Raw genomic sequence first — 16,888 nt, forward strand, 5'->3', positions numbered from 1 at the left:
CAGCTGAAAAGCCATGCAGGGGGATCGGTGCTCACAGCTATCCCCACCGTACCCATCATCCCCGACTGTCACTGGACATGTGTGCAGGACTGACAGGGGGCTCGTGAGCATGCTCTGCTTTTGCCCAGAACGCGCTCCGCCTCTCCTGTGCGCGCTCTGGCCAAGGGGAGTGTAGAGGTGGGTGGAGAGCCTGCCGATGTCACGACTCCACCCACCGAGTGCTGAACAACAGACCCGCCCACTGAATCCAGAGTTTTAGGGGGCTCCAAATAGAGAAAGGGGATTTGAAAGGTAAGGATACATGCAGGAGGTATGTATATCCTTATAGTTCAGCACTATGGCATTACTTTATAATTGATGAGAGTGGGTTTACATCAACGTTAAAGAAATCTCCCTACATACGTTTTACATGTATATCTGCTGCCTTTCCTTTTCTATATTCTTTAGAAAGTTCACATTGTGTTACAGATTTTCTCTTCCTGTTCAGCACTGGAAGTGAATTGTGGGCATACAGCCAAGACAGCTGATTGGAGGAAAGACACACACCCCCCTCTACATAGGTAGAGACTTGTAGAGCTGTTCTGTGAATTGTTCAGCTCTCTGCTAATCTATTTATAGTAACCTCCCTACACAAAATTCAGGCTGGTTTTATCACAGTTGACAGAGAACTTGTCAGAAGTTATGCTGATAACAGAAGAACGGAACAGGAAAAATCTCTCATAAAAGCACTGTCTCCAGTGGCTAAGAAAACACTGCAGATATATGTGCCCAGCTGAAATTGTGGATGTAAACCCGATTCATGAAATTTGAGCTGGGCACATATCTGCAGTGTTTTCCCATCTCTCTTCAAAGCACTAAGTCCCATGGCTTTCCTCTGCTCCGTTATTGTTATCAGCATAATAACTTCTGACAAGTTCTCCAACACAGGAGATAAAAACCAGCCTAAATTTTGTGTCAGGGTGGGTGCTATAAATAGATAAGCAGAAAGCTACTCTACTCACAGGACAGTTCTGAAAGTCTCTGCCTATCTGGAGGGGGGGTGCCTTTCCTCCAATCAGCTGTCTTCCAGTGTAATCCAACACTACACTGCTACTGCTGAATCAGGAAGTGAAAATTCTAACACAGTGTGCACTTTCTAAACAGTACATAAAGATGAAGACAGCAGGTATACATGTAAAACTTATGTAGGAGGATTTGTTTCATCCCTGTGTATCATCTGAGGCTGTTCACTTCACTGGGTATATGTGAGGGTTTACATCCACTTTAAACACGTGTGCATTAACCAGGGGCAGCATTATAATATGAGAAATCAGATCTTAGTTGCAAATAATTATTGTATCAATCAGCATGGAAAGTAAACATTAAAACTGAGGTCCTCCCACCTCTGCAAAAATTAAAAGCCAGCAGCTACGTAGCTGCTGGCTTTTAATAATAGAACACTTACCTGTCCTGGAGTCAAGCGATGTCGGCACCGCAGCTGATGTTTCCATCAGCTGTCGGGTGCTGCAGCCACCATTGCGGGTAAGGAAACCCGGCAGTGTAGCCTAACGGCTTTACGCCAGGAACCCTACTACTCATGCGCGAGGCTCCTCTCTCCTACTGACCCTGCGGCAGGGGGAGGATGGAGCAGAGCGGTGACATCAACGGCCGTGGCTCCCGAAAGTGGGGACAGGATAACCGCACCACTCCCCCCCCCCCCCCAAAGGTGCCAAACATGGAACTGGGAGGAGGGGGGGGAGACAAATGAGCAGAAGTTCCACTGTTGGGTAGAAATCCACTCTAACCACATAAGCGCGCTGTGCTGTAAATTCCTTGAGCAAGGAGCGAGCGGGGCCATGAGCGCCAATGACACTCTGACCCCATCCCATGCCTGTACATCGGGATCTGACTTGGGAGGCCTCAGGTAGGAGCCGATGTCATAGTGCTAGTGGCAGTTGGAAGCATGAGTGTGAGCCCGTGGATGGTGAGCGGAGCTCGGCAGACCAGGACCAGGTCATCATAATAACAATTTCGTCTAATGATATAAATGCATCTCACCTTTTGATCATATGTCTCTCCTTCTGATGTAGCCCCTCCTCTGGTGTGTGCCCCATGCTCACAAATAGAAACACATCCTCACGGTTCCAGTTCCAAGATCACACTGCCTGCTCAGCCGTGTGCTCACTCTTTATTAGCATAAAAGGAAGTCCCAAAAACTCGAGGGTTCGGCCTCCAACAGCCAATAACACCTCTTACAAAGCTTGTGACCTCACAAGATATGACCTCACAGGATATCAATGACCATATAAGGATTTAACAACACAGGAAAATGCAACAACCAATGAACAATGACTACAGGAGTCTTATGGGTGTGTCTGAGCAGAGACAGGGTGCATGCATGTTTTTAGAAGCCACGTGGCTTTCAAACATTAACCCTGTCTCCAACCAGAACAACCCAAAAGACTCCCGTATTTCCGTTGATAGAAATCCCTATTATACGTTGTTCCAGAGAACAATGTATACCTGGATTATTCTACGGTCTTTGTGGACGAGAGATTATCAGCAGGCGTACACTCATTGGGCCACAAATGTGTTGATCAGGCACACAGGGGCAACATGAGAGCACACTTGTTAAACCGATAATGTCTTTGCAGAGCGAACACACCCCCACCAGACGATCGTTCTGTGCATCGCACAGGGGCCCTTAGCTGGCGGACACGTCCCCACTCCGCAAACATTTCTCTACATCCCCAAAGAGCTTTTCACTACAAAACGGATCTCAACCAGTGTCAGTCTACCCCAGCCCACTCTTTAGAGCGGGCTGCGATTGAACAGACACTGGGCACTGGGAGACTCTTATGACAATACATTAATATAAAATTTTCCACAACATAGGGCAGTAGACTGTGTCAGTAGGTCAGTGGATGGTGTCAGTAGGGCAGGAGACGGTGTCGCAAGGTTTTTTTTTTTTTAATAACTGTTAAATGGGTAAGAAGGGGGTGGAAGAGGAGCTTTGCCTTGGGATGAGCTAAACTTTCTGACTCACTAAAGCTGGCCATACACTAGTAGAATTTCATAATGTTCATTCAGTTTCCTAATCGTTAGTGAAGTCAAAAACATTTGTTTTAAAAAAAAAAAAAAAAAAAAATAGTGACAAGAAAATTTGAAGGTGCAGAATTGAAAAATTTTCTCCAATTCATTTCTAACAGCGAATTTGTTTTTTGTTTGGGAAATTACATTTCATTCTAAAAATGAATGTTACAAGCAAAGGAAATTTTGACCTACTTTCGAACAACAGTCATCAAGTCATTGAATGTATCAAGTATTTTTGCACTAATATACATATGAACCTTCGTTCAAAAATCGACTAGTGTATGGCCTGCTTAACCCTGGAATGGCAATTTAATGACTCACAGACTGCTGTCTTTTCCATCTTGGCTGATGACTAGCCCTGGGGTGTACGAGAGCGGCCGTTCTGTGCGCCGTCATATGACGTCCACCCAGAACGAGAGCCGCACCACCCCGCCGTCATTTGATGGTGGGCGGGCGGCAAGTGGTTAAAGAGGAGGCCTGCAAGATGAAGATCATCCTATATTTTCAGATAGTCCTGGGTGGTCTCAATAATAGAGGATAAAAAGAAGGACTTCATGGTGTAGTATATCCAAAGTGAATTTATTGTAAAAATGTAGCAACGCTTACATCCAAGAACACGGTAAAAAGATTTCAAAAACAGCCGCGGCTCAAGCCAGCTGTTTGCGTGATGACTTCTAGGGCTTAGTGCTCCATCCGACGCATTTCCCCATACAAGGCATCGACCGGGAACGGAGGCTGTCTTGTCAGTGATGACCGTGCTTGAGCCGCAGCCGTTTTTGCAATCTTCTTACCGTGTTCTTGGATTTAAGAGTTGCTATATTTTTACAATAAATTCACTTTGGATATACTACACCGTGAAGTCTTTTCTTCTATCCTCTATTAATGAGACCACCCAGGACTAACTGAAAATAGAGGATGATCTTCGTCTTGAAGCCTCTTCTTTAAAATTGGATATCCCGCTGCAACAGGAGTATTTTCCCCTGAAAAGAGCCACAGGAGGACCATATTCCCGCTGGCAGGCTTGTGCACAGGCGTCTTTGATCGCTATAATTTGAGATCCTACGAATCTTGTAAGTGGCATTGATATTATTTCCTGACTTTAGAATATTGGAATATATACAGTGTCTCATATCGCGGTCATTACACTTATATGGACTATTATTTTTGAGCATATGCAAAAGTTTCTTTGATCACTTTTTTTATATTGATCAGTTTACTAATCTTGTTATATGTATTCTCTTGTTCATTGGCATTTTATATGAATGTCTTTCTTTGAGATATAACACTTCTAACACCTTTTTGGTATCACTTTCTTATTTTTTCACTTTTCTTAATTGAATAGTAGTGGATGCACGCTTGTTTTTTTATTTATCCAATCTAGACCATAAGTTTCTTTCTACATTTTTTATAGATATTTTTAGTATCCGCTCCTGATGAGTCGGATTTATTCCACGAAATGCGTCAAGCTTTATAGGATGCAGCCCTCATTCCATACATGGCTATAATTATATTATAGCAAAAGTTCCATCTCATTATACGGTTTCACTATATTATACTCATGTACATTGTATAATTGATATGATACAACATGTCTTACATTATGGTCCAATGTTATGTTATTTTGTTTTTAGGTAATATTCATGATGTGTTTTGTATGTAAAGGATTACCACCATATATGTATTTACTCATTGCTATGGGTCTTCATTGCCTATGCCAATATTCTTTTTATTTTCTGTTATTACTTGCCTCATTTAAAGTCCCAAACCTCCGATTTTATCTTTAAGATTAGGGATGGAGGTGCATTCCCCCTTGTGTACCTCATTTAAAGTCCCAATATATACCCCCCCCCCCTTTGTATTTATGACTCAAAGACCCTAAGCCAGAGAGGCAAATGGCCAGAGTATTAAAACTGCAGACATTTCCTAGAACAAATCAGATTTCACATTTCAAATGCAAGATAAACCATTATTTGTTATAGTAAAGTGACAGCGATGACTTCCCACAGATTGTCCAAACAACATCATGTTTACAGCACACATCAACGAGTATCTATTTGACACCCCTCATATAATTTTTTTTATCAATATTATATCAGGATAATAAAATAAAGAAAACAGAGCAGAAATCAAAAAAACACAAAATGACAGACTCTTACTGTATAAAATATTTAATGTTTTGCTGATAATTATTCACAGATCTGGCACTGATAAGAAGAAATTTACAGCATGGAAGATTTTTTTAAGGAATCCCATGTGGGTTTGATGGTGTGTTTTCAGCGAACAGAGCAGTAATTATTTGAATGCACACCAGACTGGAAGAAACAGGACTTGTCTTTAACAAACATTTCAGTAACAAAAATGAAAACCACTTGGTTGTCTTATGGAAAATTCTTCCCAAAGACACCATAAAGTCATCACCTGACACCAGTCTCTACACTTCCTTTTCAGAGGTCACTATCTTACAGTTTTGTGTCTGGCTATTTCTTATCAGTAAGCATACCTGGTAGACAGTAGAGACAGCCAGTCTAAAACTGGTAAGGCAGAGATCAATTTAAATTTTGAGCATGAATAATACAATATAGAATAATCAAACTATCCCTCCAACAACCCCCCCCCCCCTTTTTTTTTTTCTTTCTGAGAGAACAGGCTTACAATCCCATTAAATGTAAAGCCAAATCTAACACGTTCAATCTGAAATACTACAAGACACTGTATTGTATTTTTGGAACTACTTTATTAATGTGCATTGTGCTCATGCCCTAAGCTCTGCATTTTGAAAGCACACAGCGTGTACTGTTCTCCCCAAAAATCGTATCTACTGGTATTTTTCTGAGTGGTGGTTGGGATCAGAGTGAAGTATAAGCACCACAAGGTACCTAGTAAAAAGGGTGGGGTGAGGGTTTTTAAAAAAAAAAAAAAATTCCCACAACACATTTGCTTTAACTCAATGTAAATGGTCTCAAGGACAAATAGTATATACACTAGGAATAGGTAACCTTTGCATACTGAAGAACTATAAAATTCCAGTATACCATTCTATTCTAAGGAGATAGACACTGTGGGTGAAACAACTATACATTAGAATTCAGCCTACGTAGAAGTTTCTGCCATCAGTAAAACATGTGACATCATTTGTTTTGATGATTTACAGGATGGTTCATAAACTCACATATATACAAAAATATGCAAGAAAAGCAATTTTAGTTAATTTAAAGAATTTCAAAATCAAACATAGATCATGTGACATTAAAGATTTGCTGGGCTAAGGGCATCATATAATCTCTGTGCTGCCAACTGTACCAATTCCCGCAGTGTCTCATCTTCATCCAGTCCTTCCTCACATTCCACAGTCTATGGGAAGAAACAGTTGTGACATTTTTGAATTTTTCATTAATAAGCACTTTGTTGCACAAAATCATGCAATGACTCAATTTTATTGCATAACATTTGCTTTTCCTGTCCTCTGATCTCTTCCAAGTGCCTATAAACCTACTTGTTTTAAAATGTGTATATAGTCTATTGGCCCAGATCATACATGACAATTGGGGTGGGACACTGCAGTTGTCCATTGTTTCCTATGGCTTTTCTGGCAGGCCTCCCACCTAAGAAACATCCAGCTGTGGACAGAGATCTGTCTGAGTAATACACTGCACTGGAAGATCATTGGCATCCACAGTGGGAATGACATAGAATTTATAAATAAAACTTCATAAAAACATACAAATAATTCCAAAAATATATCAAATGACAATGTTTAATGAAACATTATACAGTGGAACCTTGGTTTGCGAGTAACGCGGTTAACAAGCGTTACGCAAAACGAGCACTGTATTTCTAAAAATCCTAACTCGGTTTGCGAGTGTTGTCTCGCAAAATGAGCAGGATTCAGGCCAAAAGCGGTGTGCAGTTTTCCATTGACTTCAAAGGGAAAACTCGTTGATATGCAAGTACTTTGGATTACGAGCATACTCCTGGAAAGGATTATGCTCATAATCCGAGGTTCCACTGTACTCTTACAGAATGCGAAAAAGACAGACGAGGTGTCCTGGGTTCTTTGGGTGCAATCACAAATCATATAATTGCTGTTTGGAAATGATCATGCAACCAAGATATTTCAACACCTGTTCCCCTCTACCCCATTGTTACTGAATGGTCTGCTTGTAGTCCAAAGTACTCGCATATTAAAGCGAGTTTTTCCATTGAAGTCAAGACAAAAATAATTTGTTCCGCATTGACTTTAATGGGATGCAATACCGCATGCGGCCAGAGGGGGGGGGGGGGGGCGCCGGAGGGCCTTGCAAACTGCTGAAAAGGCCCGAGCACACTTCGGCTGACCTCGGCAAACCTCCTAAAGACTCCGTTCACGAGCCTTTCCGAGGTCAGCCGAACTGTCCTTGGGCCTTTCCGTGCATTTCCGAACGGCGACATTCGTCTCTGCTCGGCTCCGATGCCCCCCACCTCAGGCCAAAAGTGGTACTGCACACCGTTTTGGCCTGAATCGTGCTCGTTTTGCGAGACAACACTCACAAACCGAGTTACGATTTTTAAAAATACAGTGCTCGTATTGCGAAACGCTCGTTAACCGTGTTACTCACAATCCGAGGTTACACTGTACATGTATTTTGCCATCTTAGTAAAATCACAGCCTCAAAACCATGACCATTTCCTACCCCTTAAATTTACAATCAGTAAAAAAGAGTCCAGCACTGGAGAGAGAAGCCAGAACACCAGCTTCTGCAAAAAGTATTTCAGTGATTGTTTTAACATTTATGTGTTTGAGGGAGTAAGGTATTGGGTGTCTGTCATTTTAGTTAAATCCACCGTAACAGAAATGATACTGAAGTACAATCCCAGAGGAGTAATGTTGTTTCATGAGAGAAGATATATTGTAGTAAGTATATAGGTAATTGGACTGTTTCCAGAAACAGAGACAGGACTCCGGATCCCTCTGGTGAATAGGAAAAAATAAAGAGGGAGACAGAGCCAGAGAGACAGACAGAAGATATATTATTGGTTATAAAAGTCACCTACCCTTGTTTCCAGAGACAAGACGGCTGTCTTACCATCCACAGTCACGGTGATGGTGGAGTCATTGGTATTACTCACACACTCCTCACCAAACATATCCCTGATAGCAAGAGCAGGAGAAAGATACTTTTAAAATGAGGTCTATGAAAGTCCAAAACTATGAATTTTATAAGATAAAAGAAACAACAGAAGAGGTAATTAGAGATTAAATAAAATTACAACAGAAGTACAAAAATAGCCGTTTACTGCTTTTCAAACTATTTCTAATATGTTTGTTAAACCCCAATTGTGGTATAATGTATCACTTATCAAGAATTCAAAAGTCAGTTAGGATTTCAGAGCCCCAAGACAGGGTACAATTCTACTGATGGAAATATGAAAATAAGTAAATAAGTACTTCTTTGAGCACAGTCTGAATCCTGACCTTCCCTATAAAACAGGCCAATAATGTTTCAGAAAGAAAAAAACATCACTTTCTATACACTGTTTATGGGCAGCCCCCCAGCTCTAATACAGCAACCAATAGCAGCTTTTCTTTGTATGCTTCATGTGTCAGTAAACTTATTATACTTAAACTGGCCATACATGTTTTAAATTCCAACAGGAATTGGCTGAAGTTTGAGCGGTCCTGTTGACACCACCTGGCTTGGCAAAAGTTTTTTCAAACAACCTTTGTTGAAAGAGGCGGGTGAAACAATGGCAGCCAAATAATGACTGCATCTAGTCAGATGCAGTCACTGTTCACATATTCAGCAGCCACGAGTCCCACTGGCTGTTAAATAGAATAACAGGTACGGGAGATTCCTTCATCCATGCTGTTTAACACGGTCAGAGGAATGTATTAGGTTTCTATTGCTTAGTCTGTGAAATGCGAATCTATACGTGTATGGCTAGCTTTAGAGCAGACACAGCTTGGCTTTCACAAATCTTAACAAAAAGTCAGGCATGAAACAAAACACTCTGTGCATCTGGTGTAGCGGATCAACTCATCTACATATCAGCAACCCTTTTGGCTTCAGAAACAAAATTGTTGATCTTAAGAGTTCTTCCAAAAACTAGTGAAACTGTTATAGACCTGATTTTTTTTTTTTTAAAGACCTAAACAAAATACAATTGTGTTTTCACTCCCTCACTAATCCCTAACCCAGCCTAGTAGCAAAGGGTCTTCTATACTTACCTTTAGGTATGTTAGGGTTACATCCAAGGCAACCATTTTTTTCCAGAATGGAGCCATGTAGGCAGTGGGATCTATGTGCAAATAGGGGCAGCCAATTAGAGCCTTTGCCTGTACACTGATCCCACACCTGCCATGTGGCAAGTTGAAGAAGCCCGAACCTGCTGAAATAAGCATAGCAGCAGCTTTGGCACTAGTCTAGCTAAGAGAGGGTGAAGTAGGGGTAGTGTACACACCTATATTTTGTTTGGATTCCGCCTGCTTTAAGCCTCTACCTAATTCATGAGGCTGCTCAGTGCTGTGTTATATACAGTAGGCTTCTCTTTGGGAATTATACAGATACATCTATTCTCAGCAATAAGAAACAAAATCCAAGGACACAAGTTGATCTATGTTGTCTTTAAGGCAAAAGTCAACCATCTAAATATGAAATGTCTGTATTTGAAGTGATTATACCTGTAAAGCTGATTTGCAGTTGCTGTCTACTATACGAGCCAGCTTTGTGTTGGACATACTTCTGTCACACTGCATAGCTAGAAAATGCACTTTAGGGTTTCCTGTTCTAGGTTTCTCTTCCTTCCTAAAATGCAGAGATGATCGTGCCGATTCACTAGAGACAGAAAAAAGTATGGAAAACTACCAAACAGAACCAAGAATCAGGGTTGTTACCCGTCTGGCTATGCAGTGTGGCAAGAGTGTGTGAATCATAAGACCGATTACACAGACTAACAAATCCTTCGGCAGGCAAAAAGAGTTGCCATGCCATGCATTTAGCGGTTTGCTTGACATTGTTCTTTAAACGAAAAATGAAGCTAGCTTTTATTCATACTCACTGCAGCATGATCTCCAGTCTTTTGTAGTAGGCTTCCTTGTCAACTTCTTTACTAGATCTGTGTGATACAGCTGTAACAACAATCATCTTTCAGAGACACAGCCCAATTCAGTTTTAACTCATATTTAATTTCCATAGATAAATGACCAATTGCCTAACCGAATTTGCAGAGTCTGCCATACTTATCACTTGAGGTACATTCTGCCAGAGAACCATGCCGGGAGATGGCATTCATATGCCAAGCAACTTTTCACCACTATACTAGCACAAAGTTGACTGGCTTAATCAGCAGTAGCAGATTGGCTTAAATAAAGCAGTACACTTGTTACAAAGCCACATGCAGTTAAAAATCAGGATAGTTTTCTTCCATCTCTGTTTGAGCAACATAGAAATCACAGTGTAGCTAAACCCAGCACAAAAATTAGGGGGTATCACCTGGGCACCTTGCACTCAGTGTAATGATGCAGAAAGCAGTGCTAATGTCATCACATCAGCACAGTTCTCTGTATTACCGAGGACCTCCCAGCCTAAGGAAAAGGAAGAGGACCCAGTAGCAGCCCACTAGAGCTGAAGATTTCTGAAAAAGGGAAGCGTTAAGAAAAAATCAAATAAAAAAACGTATCCTAAAGGTTTAATGTGCCAGTCTCCTCGTGGAACAATAGGCATACTCTTTATCCCTGCACTCTTCCACAACTTGTTAAATGTATGGATCCTTAGGTAATTTCTATGCACAAGCCTCAACTTCATCTAGGCTGGTGCAAACATTTCAGGGATCTCAAAGTTGCATTGTCCTAATAATTGAATTTTTCCATAATATCACCCCCCCCCCCCCTTATCCCACCCAAACCTTTTTTGTCAACTACTCCCTCACCTTTTATTTCAAATATGTCTCTATTCACATTGTTTGTCATAAAAAAAAATACTGCCTGGGGGCAAGCCCAATAAAAGAGAAGGTGCAAGAAACAATAAAAGAAGACAGTAATACCTTTATGTGTCCGGGGGTTGGACTGCAGTTCCAGGATGACACTGGCAACAGTGTCAGCATACATGTCATTCGCTGGATTGGCCACCCACTAACAGGAAGAAGTGTCAAACAGATTATGGAATATTGTTTTTAGAATGTGATTAATTGTTTTAATGTAAACTTGGGCTGAGAGAAATGTTTTCTGAAAATGACAGTTGGTTGGCTATTTTAATGTATCACAGACCTGCAACAGAAGCTGCAGAAAGTGAAGTCAGAACTACTGACCTACAAACTTATTTGGAGTAGTGACTTGAAATCCATAGATCTGCATGTCTGTAATGCAACCAGCATTTTCCGAAGGACAGGTGAGAAATGTCAGCCTACTATTATTCTCAGCACAGGTTTTCTTTAAGTAAGATTGAGTAGATGGTCCTTACCTCCAACATCACCATGCCGTGTTCCTTTATCACAGTGATTGCTTTAAAGACTCTTAAACAGTCCTTCTCATTACCTTCCATCTCATCCACTTCTCCTGAATAGAGCAAAATGAACAAGAACATTTTTGTATATCAACCAAAAATTTGCAAAAATAAAATTGAAGTCTATATAATGAGGATAATGAATAAAGTAGAAGAGAAATATTGGATAACACAAACATAGACCACAAATACATTTTTGGTGGACTCTTGAAAAAGAATACAGTGTCAGTTCATACAAGCTAAAATTACAGACATAACCAACTTTTGGATAAATATGGCTACTTCTACCACGTATTAAACTCACACACCATTGTAGAAATATACTTATTCGTATCTTCAATCTTTTTTTTAGAAGGAAACATTTTCTAATTCAGAGATAAGAATATTTAACCTCCTAAGAACTAAACTAAAACTGATCTCTCTCTTCCTATAGAGAGGGGAGAAGTAATATCCTTTCTGCTTTTGCACATACCATCTATCCTGCTAGGTGCAGGGCTTATAGCCTAGAGGACTGCTCTGTCCCCCTCAGAACATTCAGAGAAATATAGCTGCATACTGAACTCACCTGTAAGCTGTTGTAGCTGGTAAGATAACAGATTAAAGGGGCCAGTATATGGAATGGCTTGCGTTTGGGTGACAGTGCTCATGGCCAAGTCAGTATAACCTGTAGGGAAAAGAGGCTATTTAAATACATAACATCTTACATATCATACACTAAGCAGATATACAACATTTTCATCCAACACCCACAGTGTGCTACATCAAGTATGGGAAACATCACTCAAAAACACTGGTTAGTAAAACCTTTGAAATTATATTAAAAAAAAAAAAGAAGGAGGACTACGTTTCTAAGGGGCATGTAATTGTGAATGTGAACTAAGAAGAGTTAATTAAATAATAGGATTTTTATAACAGCTTACCTGTGAAATCCTTTTCTTTTGAAGTACATCACGGGACACAGATCCATAGTAATTACTATGTGGATTATAGGCCACCTTCAGGTGCTGGACACTGGCACACCCTAAACAGGAAGTTGTTCCCTATATAACCCCTCCCATACCGGGAATCCCTCAATTTTGTAGCAAAGCAATACACGTGTATACTAGAAAGAGGGGCGCGGGACCTCTGTGTCCCGTGATGTACTTCAAAAATAAAGGATTTTACAGGTGCGCTGTTATAAAAATCCTATTTTCTTTAATCGTACATCACGGGACACAGAGCCATAGTAATCACTATGTGGCATGTCCCATAGCTATGCCAACTGAGGAGAGGGAGACACAACAGAATTAGGGCAACATGAGACTAGAGGAGTTACACTGCTGCCTGCAGCACACTACGCCCAAAGGCGGTATCCTCATGCCTTTTTACATCTACCTGATAGAATCTGGTAAATGTATGGATTGAAGACCAAGTTGCGGCCTTGCAGATTTGAGCCATGGAGGCTTAGTGATGCACTGCCCACGGAGCACTAAAAGCCCTAGAGGAGTGGGTTTTGATTTGAGAAGGTGGAATCTCTTTAAACCATAAGCTTGAACGATTACTTGTCGAATAGTAGATTTCGATACTGCCTATCCTCTTTTAGGACCTTCAGGCGATACGAACAAAACAGATTCGGAAAACGGACGATCAGTTGCCTTTGGGTAGACTTTAGGAGAAGAACGACAAGGGCGCCACTCTAAGTGCAATATTTAAAAACGGATTTAATACATCTTAAAAGCAGGTACTCACAAGGGTACATATAAACAGGCATGTGGATGGTATGCAGGTAGTGCCAGGTGTCCCAGGGATATAGTCCAGTCACATCACGTGGTATCGTTCGGCTGTGTTAGACAGGCTGCGCTGATGGATTGTCGGCAGGTCCGGCCGCTGGAACGCACTGTGTGTGATCTGGGGGAACGAAAAACATTTCCGGGTCCGTGCAGGGATAGCAGATAGGCGACGCGTTTGCGGAGCTACGCTCATTCCTCAGGCCTCCAGAGGATTGCTTCTTCCTTATCAACAGGGCTGCCTTCTACAGTTGCTTATATTGGACTATTACTCAGTTCTTTTTGGACTTTAGCAGCTCAGAGTCTGTTGTTCTGATTATCTACTCATTATTATACTTCCAGATTGTTATTAATTGTGTATTAACCTTCCCAACCACCCCATTTTCCCTCATCGTAAGAAATTAGTCTCTGGGGGGTTATAACTGTTTTTCTAATATTGCTGAATTTAGCGCTCACATCCACATGTTGTATATTTGAGTAGACTTTGACTGCTCTCACCACATTAAGAGAATGTGGTGATTTTTCTTCCATAGAACAGGGTTCTAGAAAAAATGAAGTTAAAAAGTTAGGATGAGGATGCAATACTACCTTATCCTTGTGAACAATAATAATATGGCTCTTTACAAAAAAAGAGCAGCCAATTCTGATACCCTTCATGCGGCAGATATGGTTACCAGAAAAAAATAGTTCCCTTGTCAAAAAGGACCAAGGGAATATGTCACATCGGCTCAAAAAAAAAAAAAGGCTGTTTTTGTAATGCTGACAAACCTAAATTCAAGTCCCAAGGGTTCAGGGGTGACCTAACTGGAGATTAAGGCCGTGTTACCTCCTGAATAAAGTTTCGAACCAAAGAATGCGAAGCAAGTGGTCCTTGAAATAATACCGATAAGGCTGAGACCTGTCCTTAGAAAGTACTCAAGGCCAGCTTTATATCTCACCCCATCTGCAGGAAGTCAAGGATTCTACCTATGACCAATTTCCTGGGGGGCCAACCCCTGGTTTCACACCAGGAGACATATGCTTCCCAGACGCCATAATATATAATTATGGAGGCCGGCTTCCTTGAATTAACCAAGGTAGATAACCACTGAACCTGACAGCCCACGCTTCTTCAGAGTGTGGGCCTCAATATCCAAACCGTTAAATTTAGCGTTTGTAAAGTAAGATGGAATACCAGACCTTTGCAAGAGAAGGTCTGGACGTGGTGGTAGGGTCCATGGGACCCCCTACCGCCATCCTTATGATCTCTGCATAAGAAGATTTTCTGGACCAGACCGGGGCCAAAAGAATCGCCAACTTCCCTTCCTGCTTGATCCTGCGAAGACGCCGTGGACGCACGCAGAAAAGAAGGGAATGTATAAATCAGTAAAAACTGATTCCATGGGAACACCAAGGCACCTGTTCCGCATGCTAGCGGATCCTTTGTTCTTAATATAAAGATGTCAATCTCCCTGTTGATCTACGTCTGGGATCCCCCATCTTTGACCTATTGTCAGAAAGATATCGGGGTGATGGAACTATTCTCCCGGGAACAGCGACTCAAAATAGACCGCCTGCCAAATTTCTATTCCTAGAATGAAAAACTGCCGATAGGCAAGGTACATTGTTTTCTGCCCAAGATAGGATATGATTCACCTTTCTATGGGCCGCACAATTTCTTGTGCGCCCTTGGTGATTGATATAGGCCACTGCTGTGGCATTGTCGGATTGGATCCTGACAGGATAGCTCCGTAAATTAAACGTCCAGGCCCTCAGGACCAAGCGCTCTGCCTGAATCTGTAGAATGTTAATAGGCAAGGTCATTTCTGTTCTGGACCACTTCTCTTGGACAGCTGTCTCTTCCAGGACTGCTCCCCAACCTACAAAAGGTTGGCGTATGTTGTTACCACTTCCCAGGTAACTGTAGGAAGGATTTTTCCCTTTCCAGATTTTTGATTATTAACCATAAACTGAGGCTCCGGTGCACCTTTGGAGTCAGACACAAAAATCTAGAGTTTGAACCCTCTTGTTCCAAGGCGATAAGATACTGTTTTGTAGCAGTCTCGAATGAAACTGAGCATAAGGAATGGCCTTGAATAAAGCCACCATCTTTTCCTCATGCAAGCTAAATAGAAGGATTCATCTTGCTTCGACCACCTTAATCAGTTCCTTTATGGCGCTGATCTTTGCCTGGGGCAATTATACCCTTTTCTGGGTGTATTTATGAACAGACTCATAACCTCCTTAATGGCTTTAAGGAAGATTTCTCTAGGTTGAGAATCCAACCTAGTTATTCCAGGTAGTTGAATGTGGTGACCATACTTTGGTCTAAGCGGGCTATGGACTGGTCTATCAAGAGCCGATCGTCTATGTAAACTATAATAGTTATACCTTGGGCCCTTAATCTGGCTAGAGGAGGTGCCAGAACCTCGGTAAACACTCAAGGTGCAGTAGTTAGACCAAAAAGCAGAGCTACAAACTGAAAATGAAGATTTTCTACCTTGAAAGTAGATATTAATGGTGAGTGGGGAAATATGCCCATGGATGTATACACCCTTGACATCAATTGACGTCAAAAATTCTCTTCCTTGTAGGATGGAGACAACCGATTTGATTGACTCCATAAGAGCGGATATCCAGGAACCGGTTTCGATTCTTGAGATACAGAATGGGTTTGACATCTCCATTCGATTTTGCCGTGAAAAAAGGTTTAAATAAAACCTCAACCCCTGCTCTTTCTTGGGGACCAGCATGACCACTCTTTGCCAAAGGATGGTCCAATGCTAGAAAGAATGACTTCTTTCTCTCTTTAGGAACGTCTGATCCAAGAAAACGAGGAGACGGGAACTCTTGAAACTCTGTATTGTACTCTAGAGCTATTGAAGAAGAAGCCACCCATCTGTCTTGACATTCCTTCTGCCAGACACTTGAGAACTGCAGAAGTCTCTCTCCCCCCCCCGTGAGCGGAGGTGCCCCCTCATAAGAAGGCTTTAGTATCTTGTTTGTAGGTTTCTTTTGTCCCTGGGCTTGACCCTGAGGATTACCTCTTGAACTTGAGGTCGGAAGCCACCGTGACTGCCTGGAGGCTGATGCCCCTGGCACTGGAGAAGGAGCTTGTTTAAATGAAATACATTTACTCCTTTTCTTAAATGGCAAAAGGGGTACCTTTCCAATAGAAATTCTTTGGATGAATTATCAGTTCACCGCAAAAAGGAAAACCAGCCAGGAGTTTGTTATTTTATGACACTTCGGCTGACCAATTTTTCAACCATAGTATTCTATACATATGTACCAGCCCAGCGAAATGAGTGAGGCCTGAAGATAGAATCTCTTATAGCGTTTATTGCCAACATAAAGCTACTAGGAGCTTGCCAGATTCTGGGCCTGCTGAACAGGGATAACCTTGAGCACCTGTTTAAACTGGTCCCTCAAGGATTTTGACATATATCAATTACTGTCAGCACAGGCTGAGACACTCAACCTGTCAGGAAAACAATATATGTTTTGTTTTTTTAATAGGAATTCCAACTCTTTATCCGTTGGATCCCTAAGTATTTGAGCATTGTCTGATGGACAAGTCAAACTTTGAACCAG

The 16,888-nt window shown here is 41.5% G+C and overlaps 1 protein-coding gene across 1 annotated transcript in view; it reads right to left on the bottom strand.

Moving 5' to 3' along the window:
• Window positions 1-5,224: 5,224 nt before the first annotated feature.
• CPSF3 (cleavage and polyadenylation specific factor 3) overlaps window positions 5,225-16,888 on the bottom strand; it is a 50,692-nt gene continuing 39,028 nt past the window's right edge. Inside the window, exons 13-18 of the mRNA XM_073611140.1 lie at window positions 12,115-12,213; window positions 11,508-11,602; window positions 11,092-11,179; window positions 10,108-10,177; window positions 8,104-8,200; window positions 5,225-6,423 (exon numbers count right to left, since the gene is read on the bottom strand). Coding sequence (XP_073467241.1) covers window positions 6,319-6,423; window positions 8,104-8,200; window positions 10,108-10,177; window positions 11,092-11,179; window positions 11,508-11,602; window positions 12,115-12,213 — 554 coding nt within the window. The 3' untranslated portion in view covers window positions 5,225-6,318. The remainder of the gene's footprint in view (window positions 6,424-8,103; window positions 8,201-10,107; window positions 10,178-11,091; window positions 11,180-11,507; window positions 11,603-12,114; window positions 12,214-16,888) is intronic.

Source organism: Aquarana catesbeiana, unplaced genomic scaffold (genome assembly GCF_042186555.1).
Source record: "Aquarana catesbeiana isolate 2022-GZ unplaced genomic scaffold, ASM4218655v1 unanchor211, whole genome shotgun sequence".
In the NCBI taxonomy this organism is placed as follows: domain Eukaryota; kingdom Metazoa; phylum Chordata; class Amphibia; order Anura; family Ranidae; genus Aquarana; species Aquarana catesbeiana.